The sequence below is a fragment of the Chroicocephalus ridibundus genome, chromosome 17, assembly GCF_963924245.1.
Source record: "Chroicocephalus ridibundus chromosome 17, bChrRid1.1, whole genome shotgun sequence".
Taxonomy (NCBI): domain Eukaryota; kingdom Metazoa; phylum Chordata; class Aves; order Charadriiformes; family Laridae; genus Chroicocephalus; species Chroicocephalus ridibundus.
The window spans coordinates 9,121,454-9,134,455 of NC_086300.1; the positions used below are offsets into that span (position 1 = coordinate 9,121,454).

Here is a 13,002-nt window from a genome sequence, read left to right on the forward strand (position 1 = left end):
AAAGGCTGCAAACCCATTTTTTTTATTTATTTATTTTATTTTTTTGACGTATGAATAATAGTTTAAAAGCAGACTAAGCCTTTATGTCAAAGTATGGAACTCCGTATGGTACTTCTGATTTAGACATGTATTTTGTGTGATCTGGATAACTTCTGGAAGGGGATGGGTGAATATTATCTCTGATGGGGAAGGTGATGGAATTAGCCTCACAAACATTAAGTTAGCAGGCAAACCTACCCTCTTGGGAAACCAGGATTTTTAGTTGCAACCTTTCCAGGGAATTACACTGAAAGTTGGTAGACTCTTCTCAGAATCTTAAAGTATTTGCAGCAACTTTACTGCAACCGCTATAGTCATGACAAGAGCAGAGCAGGGGAATGAAACAGCTGTTGTGGAATTCATCATCCTGTGTTTCCAAAGTATTCCAGAAGTGGAGTGTATGCTATTCGTGATTTTTCTAGTGACCTACTTCACAACTCTATCAGGGAACCTCCTGATCACGGTGCTGGTTGTGACTGATCATCGCCTTCACAGTCCCATGTTCTTTTTCCTAGGGAATCTGTCATTCTTGGAGACCTGTTACACTTCCACCATCCTGCCCAGAATGCTGGCAAGTTTCCTAAAAAAAAAATATGTTATTTCACTTAATGGTTGTTTTTTGCAGTACTTTTTCTTCACTGGGCTAGCAGGTGCAGAATGTTGTCTCCTGACCGCCATGTCTTATGACCGGTACATTGTGATATGCAAACCACTGCATTACACAACCATAATGAACGGCAGGTGCTGCCTCCAATTAGCAGGTGTATCTTGGGTAAATGGGTTGTTGGCTAGTGCCATAGTCACCTCTCTGATGCCACAGCTGACTTTCTGTGGCCCAAATGAAATTGATCATTTCTTCTGTGACTTCGCACCAGTGGTAAAGCTCTCCTGCAGTGATACCCACTGGATTGAGCTTGTAACGTTCATCTTGGCCTCCCTTTTGACACTACCCCCATTTCTCTTGACACTCATATCTTACGTATGCATTAGCTACACTGTCCTCAGGATCCCATCCTCCACAGGAAGGCATAACGCTTTTTCTACCTGTTCTTCTCACCTCACTGTCGTGACACTTTTCTATGGGACCCTGATGGTTGTGTACTTGTTACCAAAACCAAACACACTGGGAGACCTCCACAAAGTGTTCTCTGTCTGCTACACAGTTCTGACTCCACTGGTCAATCCCCTCATTTACAGCTTAAGAAATAACAACATAAAGAAGGCTTTGAGAACAGCTCTGAACAAATACATGTTTTTTGATAAGGCATGAACAAGCTCTTGTCAATTATTAAGGAAACTGAAATATCAGTCTGATGAAAACCTTTCATCTGAACATGAGACAAAGTTTCCAATGTCTTGAGAGAATCATGTAAGTGAGGGTCCTAGCTACTGGGTTGTTCAGGATATTTCTTTACTTGGACTAATTAATGGGTGAGCATTTCTGCACAAAAAACAACACCCACAAACTGCCTTGCTAGTCTCAGAATCAATGAGACAATGACCTGACCTGGGACATTGTGCTAAACCTAGACTAATTCATAGGCTCTATTTGTATATTTCAATGTGTTGGTTCACATCCTGGATTGAGAATCATTCTGTTCCAGAGACTTCTCCTGGCAGTTCTTTCTACATAGATAAGACACCCAGAAATCACAAAGGAAGGAATGGTCCCGAAGTACAGACATTTGAACATAGCATAGGAAATGTTTTGTGCACAGTTAAGATGAAAAGTGGCAGTGGATCGTGTATGTGCTGGAGTGATCAAAGAGGTCCACAGACCAGCTCTATATAAGAATTCGAGAGAAAAACATTTTAAGGAGTCTCATTCTATCCACCTGAAGATGCTCCTGCAAAGACTTTTGCAACAGAGTCCCATCACTATCTGGACAGGGACCAAGCAACATCTGATTGTGATTCACCTTCTGTCCTGGTTTGACGTAAAACAGAACCAATTTTCTGTTTTGTAATTTTACATTTTAGCTAAGCCTCTTCTAACTGACTAAACTCTGAAATTAACAGCATATTGTGGAGACACTGTTTATTCTCAGAATGATAAGACCTGATTATTTGTAATTTATACCAAGGAATGGTATGCAGAGAGGCTCTTGCTTTTACTTATTGCTACAACAATGAAGGCCAGCTAACTTTGTTATATGGCCCATTGGAAGGTCATAAGCAGAAGAATGCAGAGGGGTTGCACCTGCAGGGAGGAGTGGACAGGACAGGTGACCCAAAACTGACCAACAGAGCATTCCATCCCATCTGCCTCATGCTCAGTATAAAAGCTGAGGGATCAAAGGAGTCCACCTCTTTCTTCAATGTCCAGCATCCAAGGAGGACTCTGTCTGCTTGTCTGCCTTTAATCCCAGTCCATGCATTCCTGAATCCACATATGGAATCCAGTTCCCATCTGTTGCTGAGTACTGTCTGGGACTTTCTCAGTGCCTGCTGGTGACGCGATTGTCATCCTGGGAGCTTGATGATCCAGTTTTGTATATATTGTATATATTTGGTTATTTTCTTTTTATTCTTTTAGTCATATTTCCATTAAAATAGTTTTGATTCCTCTAAACTCATAAGTCTGTTTCATTCTCTCCCTCGTCTCTTTGGAGAGAAGGTACGGGGGAGCATCTATCATTTGTTTCAGTGGCCAGTCCAGCCCAAACCATAACACCTTCTGAGTATTAGCCTTTGCAAAGATCCCAATAATTTTTTATGATTTTTTAATAAATACTCTGTGACCATCTGTGCAACATAGTCAATGAAGGGTGTCCTTGGTCTGGCTGGGATGGAGTTAACTTTCTTCAGAGCAGCCTGTACAGTGGTGTGCTTTGCATTTGTGGTTAAGACAGTGTTGATAACTGTATTAGGCTTATGTGGTAAGGTTTTGGGGTTGGGGGGAGGTGAGGCTGTTGGAGTGACCTGTTTGAGGTCAGGTGCTGACCCGTCCTGGACATAGCTAGTTCCAGCCAGCTACAAAACAGACCTATGGCAGGGCAAACCTGAGCCCATCAGCGAAGCTGGTGGTGCCCCTGGAAAAACACATGTAAGAGCAGAAAACCTCAGACGGGTGGAGAAGGAGGGAGGAGGGGAAAAAAGGGAGTGAGAAACAGCCCTGTGAACATCATGGTAAGCAGAAAAGGAGGGATGGTAGCAGGTATTTCCTTGCATCCCATGGTGGACCACATATCAGGGCAGCGTGATGTTTCCCGAACAAAATGCAGACCATGGGAAGGACCCCATTGGAGAAGGGGAAAAGATGAGGAGGAAAGAGCAGCAGAGAAGAACTGTTGTATACTGACCATAACATCCCCATCCTCCACACTGTTTGGGGCAGTGGTCAGAGTAAGGAGGAGACAGGAGTAATGGAGTGAAGTCTTTCTCATTACTCAAATCTATCTTAATTAGCAGTAAATGAAATTAATTTTCCCCAAATGAAACCTGTTTTACCCATGATGGTAGTAACGTAAGTGATCACCCTGACTTTACCTCAACTCATGATATTTTAATTCCATTTTCTCCCCCTGTGCTGTTGAGGAGTGAAAATGAGAGACCAAATGGGTGGGAATTTGTCCCTTAGCGAATATAAATGGACCGCAATAACACACCAACATTCTGGCTCTTACTGAACAGCCCTTGCACAGCATCAAGGCTTTCTCTTTTGCCCCCTGCCCCCATGCACACACAGAGAGTAGGCTGGAGGAGAGCAGTAGGTTGGGAGGGCGCATAGCCAGGACAGCTGACCCAAACTGACCAAAGGGATGTTCCATGCCATATGACATCACACTCAGCAATAAAAGCTATGGGAAAAGAGGAGGAAGGGGGAGCATTATTGGCTATGGCATTTGTGTTCCCAAGCAACCAATGTGCTGATGCTCTATTTTCATCAGCAGCATGTGCTGATGCTCTGCTTTCCAGGCATTGACTGGATGCCTGCCTGCCGATGGGAGGTAATAAATGAATGCTGCGTTGCTTGCACACGCAGCTTGTGGTTTTCCTATTAAACTCCCATTATCTAAATCCATGAATCTTCTCTCCTTCCTTCCATTTTCTCACCATCCCACAGGAGAAAGGAGTCAGAGAGAGGCTGTGTGGGTGTTTGGCTGTCGGCTGAGTCACCCCCACAGAGCATTAATTGATACAGTCAGTGGAGTCTGGAGAATGAACCAGCTCACTCAGAAGTGGGCCCTCACTTGCTCAGATGAGGTGATCTTTATATGCGGCTGAATGTATTGAGTAAGGACTAAAGACAGTCACCCACACGTACACACCTGCTGCCACCTGATACATCCTAGGATGTCTCCTCTGGCAACCACCTGTACCTCCAAAAGGGAACAGGTCTACCTCTACACTCTGTCCATCACCACAGGCAAGAAATGGACTTTTCTAGCTCATGTTCACAATGAGGTAAAGACCTTTACTTGCTAGATCTGTGCACCAACAGAAGTCTTCAAATCTGTAAAATTACCTTTCAGCAAAACAAGTCAAATTTCCTACGCCTTCATTCCTTTTGTGTACAAACATAAACAGGCTTGAGAGAGAGGCAAGCTAGAGAGAGTTTATTTTGATTTATGTCATGTATGAAGATTTTTAAAAGCCCCCAGAGAAAGCCCTGGAAAAAATATCAGGTTTATAGACAGAACGATATAAATTTGTAGAAGAGGATAGTTTTCCTCCTTGTATCTGTCTGTTGAGAGGGTCTGATTCAACAAAGTAAGTGAACACGTAGCATACCAGTTCCCTTCACAGTTTCTAAAAATTCAGTACAGTACATATAATCAAAGAGCGTCAGATCTTGAGTAAGTTTGGATTTATCTTTCTAGCCTTGCTTTTGAGACTAAAAGTAACTTACACTCGCAAAACCATTTATTTTGATAGAAATATTTAATTAAGGAATCTATCCATCATGGGGAAAATTAATAGGAGCTAGTGATATGCTGGCGGCAAAGCCACTAATGGTGTATTTGGTGTATTCTGAAAACAATAATGACTGTGCTTTACACTCTTGACCCTCATTTAGCATAGGAGGGAATTTAGGCAATATTTTCCATGAAGTTTCACACGTTCACTCTTTGTTCTTTGGTTAAGATCGTAATAAATCATAAATAAATGAATACATAAATAAATAGAGGATGAAATATTTCCAGTGTGCTGTACTACACAGGAAAATTGCCTCTTAGAAGCATCTCAGAGATCAGACGCATATAGGTCCTGTGTTTCTGACATTTCCGTGCCACAGCCAAAAAGGACAGCTGCATGTTGTTGCACTTCTATGTCCCTCCAAGGAGCAATCTTCCCATCTGTACAGAAGGCATCTCCGTCTGTTTTCTGCTGAAAAGAAGGGGAAAGAAGGGGCAGACTGCGTGGAAGACAAAGCTGGGAGAGAAAGGAAGAAGATACTGAGGGTTCAGGTACTGGAAGCATTTTAAAGCAGTCAAAGAATACTGTTGCTCTCATCCTAGAGAGCTGAGGTTTAAACATCTCCAAGTATAAGTAGCACTGTTACATCAAAAAAAAAAAAAGGTGACTGCTGTCTTCATGCTTGATTGCTTGCCGCTATGAGGGAGCAGCTGTCAATTATTAAAAAAAAAAAAAGAAAGAAACATATCAACCTGCAGTAATCTACAGCAATGTTCATGCAGCATTCTGCATGCACTGATCATTCCTCCCTTATCTTAGGAAACCTCATACTAAGTTGCTTGTATTGTGTTTGAACACAGAAGTCACATAACTAAATGGCTTGATGCAGTTATATCCAGAAATCATGTAGAAGGAGACATCCATGCAGTCTTTTCATTTACTATACCTACAAGTTAGTACAATCAATATCATACATTTAATAATATTTTTATAAGCCTAGGATGACTTGAAGGCGACACTCTGCTCTGGACAGGGGATTCCCTGGGGCGTGCTGGTAGAAGGAATCTGCAGCCTTAGTACTCAGTGAAAGGTCTGTGATGACAGCTGAGGTGAGATCAGGAAGGAGTAAATGGAAGATTTTGTGTAATGCACAACTTACTACTGCTTCTGAATGAATGCCCAAAAAATGCCCTGGAAAACATATCAGGTTTATAGACAGAACTATATAAATTTGTAGAAGAGGATAGTTTTCCTCCTTGTATCTGTCTGTTGAGATCAGTTCTAACAATGCAGAGATTAAACAGGAACTGTCCACATATTCCTCTTGGAAGCCGTATTCACCAGGACCCTGACGCCACAGTGGTGCTCTAATTTTCCTCATCGGTATCAGCCGGGATCTCCACCATCCTCTGTCCATAGGTCGACTGGCTCCAAATAAGCTCAGGCTCCCTGCCACACACACACACCTGCCTGAGCAGTGTCACAGGAAAGCCTACGCTCAGCCCTGTCCCCTGGCTTGTTTCAAGACCTCCTGAAAGGAGGAAGCTGATGACAGCAATCATGCGATCACCTTATTATAGGTTATAATATCCACTGAAATAGCTCTATCACTAGAAAAGCTATCCAACAAAGTTTCTACATAAATATTCATTGCAATTTGAGTATGTCCTTTCTCCTCTTCATAGAAAGTGTGTAAAAATTCAGTTCAGTATATATAATCAAAGAGCATCATATCTTGAGTAAATTTGGATTAATCTTTCTAGCCTTGCTTTTAAGACCAAAAAGAACTTACACACTCAAATGCATTTATTTTGATAGAAATACTTAAGGAATTACATATTTCTTTCTATCCACCGTGGGGAAAATTTATAGGAGCTAGTGATATGCTGGTGGCAAAGCCATTAATGTTGATGAAAGCACACTTGGTGAAGAGGTTTTCTGAAAGACATTTCTTACATTGTAAAAAGGTTTATTGCCTTTCTGGACAACAAGATAATTTCCTTGCAATTCTCTCATAAAACTAGTTCTTTTTCCACCAGAAATGGAGAATTGTGTCATATGCAGCAGAGAAGTTTAAGTCTTTCAGATGGCTTCTGGTGGTGGTATTTGGCTTCCAAAGTTAATACATTTACTACTGTATCTCTTAGTTTACAAAGGTAGCAGGTTCTCAGCTCTCGCTTGGTAGCACCATCTTTCCATGGCTTGTCTATTCCTGAATGTCCTCAGGAACAAAGTTTTCAAATAAGCATTTACTGCTTAACTCCATCAAAGTCTTACTTGTTTGGGAATATGTGTGTCTTCATGGTAATATTAAGTGTATTCTGAGAAATAATACTGACTGTAGTTCACACTCTTGACCTTCATTTAACACAGAAATGAATTTAGGCAACATTTTCCATGAAGTTTCACTTGTTCACTCTTTTTTGTTTGGTTAAGATTGTAATAAGTAACAAACAAATGAAAGCATAAATAGTGGGTGAAAGTTTCTAGTATTTCCAGTGTGCTGTACTACACAGGAAAATTGTCTTTTAGAAGTAGCCCATAAGCCCTGCATCTCTGACATTTCCGTGCCACAGCTAGCAAGGAGGAGATATTTTTTTCCTCGAAGCACATGCCTAGGGGGTCTGCACAGTTCTGTTCTTGGGCTGAGACTGCTAGGGACCTTGTTGACCTAGGAAATAGGTTTGACTTTCTACGGATGGCCTCACATTGACTGGAGAAGGTCTGAAAGTTAGCTGAAGTGCAAGACCAAACTACGCCTTCAGGCTGGCCACAAAGACGAATGTCAATAGAAACACTCTGCAAATGCTGATGGCACCAGCAGCCTCATCCTGTTTACCTCTGGCTGATCAGGATGAGGGTCTGTCAGTGGGGCATACATACATGTGTAAATATACATACATATACACATACAAAACAGATCTCCAAGTGATTGCCTTAGATACTCAGTGTGTGCAGTGCCTGCCCTTGGATCCTCGGTTTCTGGCACATGGGCATGCGAGCCCTGAGGTCCAGCACCACTGTGACAGCTGGTACAGACCCTCTTGGTTCACCCACACCAACCTACCACCCTCATAGTTGCTGACACCTGTGCAGGCAAGCCTGAGGCCCCCAGCGCCACTCCAGCTGCTGGGACACAGACCTACTTGCACACACAAACACACGCACAGACTTGTATGTGTGATGTATGCCCCCAGTAACGAGCCTTAGACACTCAGCCTACACAGTAGCTGGCCCTTGGATCCATCTCCATGTACCTTTCGCACACAGACAGACACACGCAAAAGGCTCTCTCAGGTGATGTCCAGAGCTCATGCTCTCTGCAGTATTTGGCTTGGTGATGCTGGTCCCTCCAGTAGCCAGCTCTTAGACCCTGGAGTATGTCTGCTACCCAGTCCAAACTTGTGGCTACTCCAATACCTGGTTTACAAGTCTCTTACCCTGCTCAGACAGGCTGGATGGCCTCTCCAGTTCCTGGCACACAAGCCAGGTGGGGTCTGGTGACTCATTTTCCACACTCCGGTTGCTGGCACTCAGACAAGACTTTAACCTTTAACCAACCTTCCACCTCTGAGCAGCCAGGTTTTCCTGTAGGGTTTCAATGATTAAAGCACACCATGCTGCAGCCAGGAGAGGGTAAAAAGGCACTGGCAAAGCAAACAGCTTCCTGTGAAAGGCTTGATCTTAAAGACAAGGCAGGTATTTCTATTCTCACTCTAAGCCTCATGCCACATCTGGAGGAGCTGTCAGGTTTTTGAATTTTTCACTAGGAAATTAAGTTGTCAACCAACCCTTGTGTCATTCTTGGAAGGAGCCCTAGATTGTAGGAAGAGTGACAGAAGTCCAAAATTAGGGGAAAGGAGTTTTTTCCACCCTCTGCAGGTTGATACAGCCCTCCCATGTCTTTCAACCTTCAACCTTTTCAACCTTTCCGTATCCTTTCAACCTTCTTTTGGTTGCAGAGATTGCATCAGTAGATTCTTCCCCTTGTGCCCTGTAGGAAGGATCATGATCCAGACACTGAATTTGTGCCTCCTTGGTTTCACACCCAGGCAGAAAACACACAAACTTTAAAATCAACATAGAAAGTGATCTCTCTGAGTACAAACACCAATGGAATGTGAAAAGCTGTGGAAATCATTGTAAATGCTGAAAGGAAAAGGCTGACATTCTTCCACAAACAGTAACTATGTCTGAGGTAAGGATGGTGCTGTATGAATGAGCCTTGCAGTCTAGTGCTGGGGGAGGGAGGGGTGGAAGCAAGTCTCGTGCAGCATGTGTATGTGGTCTGTCAGTTCCCACAATGCTGCAACAAAGGCATGGTTCCTGCTCTTCTCATGGGCTTGGTGCTTCAAGAAGTCATTCTTAAAATCATTATAGAGATGGAGTTTCATGAAAAGGCAAGATGAGATCAGGCAAAGTGCATGGTTAGACATGAGAAGTCCACGGACAGGCCACTTGTTTATACTCGACCAGCTGCTTTTATCCCCTCATTTCCCCGTTCCCATGCACATTTCTCCTCAGACCACCTTGATCCTGCTTTTTTCCCACCTTTAATCTTTGCTTTAAACATCCCATAGTATCTTTTGTACAATCCCAAAATGCTGCTCCTGGCATCCTGTAATAAGTCCCCTCAGCTTGCAGACAATAAAGTTCCTCAACCTGCAAGGGGCCAAAATCAAAGACAAAGTAATGTGAGATAAACTACAGGTCATAGCTGTCTTCTCAGTTTAGTTGTGTTGCTGTTGAAAGACTGTCTCTGCTTCTTGGACAAAGCCCAAAGCCAGGCACAGAGACATGGTGGAAGGACTCTTCTCTCTCCTCCATGTATCCCCACTCCTAACAGTTAATGATGCACTAGCATGATTCTGTGCTCCTAGAGCACAGAAATCTGGGAGGCCACCTGGCTGAACTCTCACATTTGAGAGAGAATGAGGGAGAGAGAGAGGGAATAGGACACGTCCTAATTTTCTGTCTCCTGTGATTTCTTTCAATGAAGGTATCACTCTGCAACTTTCAATCTTGAATTCAATGTTTTGGTGAGGGGCTTGTTGTGGGCACAGCTGGATGCACACCCTCTGCCCGAGTAGGGAAGCCAGACCACTTGCAGGCCCTGGGAAGGCAGAGGCCTGGAGAATTTAGAAGTGTGAAGAAACTGCTAGGGTTTCAATGATTGAAGGCACTGTGCTGCAGCCAGTGAAAGGTAAAAATATATGTGAAGAGCAGAAGCTTCTTGTGAAAGACCTATGCCCAGATGACAAGGTTAGGCTTTATCTTAAAGAAGAGGGAGGTATTTCTGTTCTCATTGTAAGTCTTAGGTTGTGTCTGGATGAGTTCTTAGGTTTTACATTTTTTTCACCAGAAAAAGAAGTTGCAGAACAACCCTGTTTTCTGTCTCAGAAGCAGCAGATTTCCCATCAGCTGGGGAAAGGAGCAGGAGGACACTCATCCAAGAGCAGCAGGACCCAGACTCCCATTTGGAGCTCTGTCTTAGTGTCTCACCTCCATCTTTTGACAAAACTATTGATTGCTTTGCCACTCACAGGCATTAGGAGTGAAACTTTCCCTTCTGATCACAATCAGGGAAGGTCTGTGCCCCTGCTGTGTATCAGCTGCACTCCCTCAACTCTTTCAAAGTGTCCTGTGCTCAGTCAGGACTTCTAATGACCACTTGCCTTTCAATTCACTTGCAGCAGTGGAATGATGTGCCTGGATTCACCTTGCTGAAGCTCAGTCTTCAAAAAGCCATCTACCTCTGGGACACTCTACTCCACTCATGGCAAGGGACAGATGATGTGTCTTCATTTTCACGAAAATTAACCTCCATGTCATGCTCAGGTTCTGGTCCTCTGAGCATCCACAAAGCATGGGTGCATGCTCAGCTTGTGCTTTATGGCAAATAAACCAGGTACCTCCAAGCTGAGATTTCCCTGTGAATCTCGGAGCAGTCAGTTCCAAGGATGCCTTCAGCTTCTTGGTGTTAATGGGATGGCTCAGGTTTGTGTCTCTCTGCTTTTCTCAGTCCTTTGTGATTGCCTGAGTGGGTCTTGAGGTCACAATCACCTCCCATTTGCCTCCTGACACATTCCAAGAGAGGCAGCACACTTTCTCAGTGGTCAGCTTTGAAAACATTGCCCTGGTAAGCAGCAACACAAGCAAGTCCACTCTGACCCTTCCGCTGTTTTGAACAGAACAATACATGGGTGCACAGAGGAATAATTCCATAATGGCACCACCAAGCAGGGCCCAGACATGCCCTAGCCCATGTGCTCAGTAGTGCGGTTGCACAGGCCTGTTCAAGAGGTCACAAGCCTTGCATAGTATCTTCTGGCTTGGGATGTTCGATTTTATCGTCAGTGATATTAAAGGCTGTGCACCTCATGCACCACCCTGGGGTTTTCCTCATACTCCCTTATCTTAAAGTTCTGTTTGTCACTGTTTGTCTCCAAACCTTTGTGTTGTTAATTTCTCACCAGAGTTCGATATTCTCCCAAACAGCTAGAGAAAGGGAACTTGGGGTTGTGATTTCAGGGCTGTGGTCAGTGTAGCTGGAACATTTTGGTGTTTTCTGGCAGGAAAGTGAATATCATTTTGACCCTAGGAGCCCACAATGTAAATAGGAAAGAGCTGAGCCAGAAGACATTCAATGTTGGACACTGGCTCATCCATCCCAACTATTCAGGAGATACCCTTGTAAATGACATCGTGCTACTGAAGGTATATTCCCATACACCCTTGCCATCTGAGGGAACTCCCCCTGCTCACTTCCCCATCCCCATGAACTTGTTCCCATTCCCTACGTTCTCTCTGCTTGGCAGATGCAGCCCAACCTCAAGCTGAATAAGAAAGTGAATTTTATCCCCTTGCCCTATCATTATGAGGATGTGCAACCAGGAACTATATGCAAAATGGCTGGCTGGGGTAAAACATCAATAACAAGGAAAACACTAGTGTGCTGATGGAGATGGAACTGAAGGTTCAGCATGAGGAAATGTGTGAGATGCCTTTCAAACACTATAGGCCTGCACCCATGATCTGCACTGGTGATGAGAATGGCAAAAAACCAACTTTCCATGTAAGTGTTGTTTTGGGGTTCCAAGTTGGGATAAGGTTGTGACTAGACAGTCAGGTTCTCAGGCAGGGGACGAAGATTCATCAGGATGATGTGCAGAGGTTCTTCTCAGGAGGTCTGAAGCTGATATGCTCCCTGAACCAGGGTGCAGTTGCCCAGCTGTCAACATCATGTTCCTTTTTACATGCCTGGGGGTATTCTATCCAGCCTAGGCACTGCCCCAGCAAGATGCAGAGCTCATGTAAATCCTTTGTCATATGCCCCTGACACAGTGGGATGGCTCAGATATTTCCACATGTCTAAAGAAGGACTAGATTCTTTTTTTCAGGGATATGAAGGCAGTTTTTGAATCTCAGATGGCCTTCAGGCCTGAATTGCTTCACAAATTGACTTAGAGGAGCAGTAAGGCATCTACAGGCCCTGTAGAGCTGGGTCTGGAGGGAGGTGGTCAAAAGAGGAGGTTCTTCACATGGAGGGAGGCTAGAGGGCCAGTTTCTTCCTTAGGGCAGGGGGAGCTGTGCTCTGAGATATCTGGCCCCTCCCACTCCTTTTACCTCACAGGGTGATTCTGGTAGCCCATTAGTCTGCAATGGGAAGGTTCACGGCATTGTTTCTTATAGACACCGACATTGCATCTTCCTGGAAGTGTTTACCAGAGTCTCCTATTTTGAGCCCTGGACATGTGAAGAGCTGAGGAAGTTTAGAATCGTAGAATAGTTTGGGTCGGAAGGGGCCTTTAAAGACATCTAGTTCAACCCACCTACAATGAGCAATGACATCTTCAACCAGATGAGATTACTCAGATCCCTGTCCAGCCTGACCTTGAATGTTTCCAGGGGTGGGACATCTACCATCTCTGGGCAACCTGTTCCAGTGTTTCCACCATCCTCATCGTAAAATAATTCTTCCTTATATCTAGTCTAAATTTACCCTCTTTTAGTTTAAAACCATTACGCCATGTCCTGTCACAACAGGCTTACTAAAAAGTTTGTCCCCATTGTTCCTCTAGGCCCACTTTAAATACTGGAAGG

At 43.9% G+C, this 13,002-nt stretch overlaps 2 protein-coding genes across 2 annotated transcripts; both read left to right on the forward strand.

The window, feature by feature from the left end:
* The first annotated feature begins 355 nt into the window (after positions 1–355).
* LOC134524769 (olfactory receptor 11A1-like) lies at positions 356–1,309 on the forward strand. The gene has a single exon (XM_063354926.1). It carries the CDS (start codon positions 356–358, stop codon positions 1,307–1,309), a length of 954 nt encoding a protein of 317 aa, XP_063210996.1.
* A 3,026-nt stretch (positions 1,310–4,335) lies between these two features.
* Positions 4,336–12,688, forward strand: LOC134524770 (cathepsin G-like). Its single transcript, XM_063354928.1, is given in 6 exon segments — positions 4,336–4,446; positions 10,593–10,678; positions 11,475–11,616; positions 11,718–11,838; positions 11,841–11,974; positions 12,533–12,688. Coding segments are annotated over 6 exon segments (750 nt in total).
* The last annotated feature ends 314 nt before the right edge of the window (positions 12,689–13,002 follow it).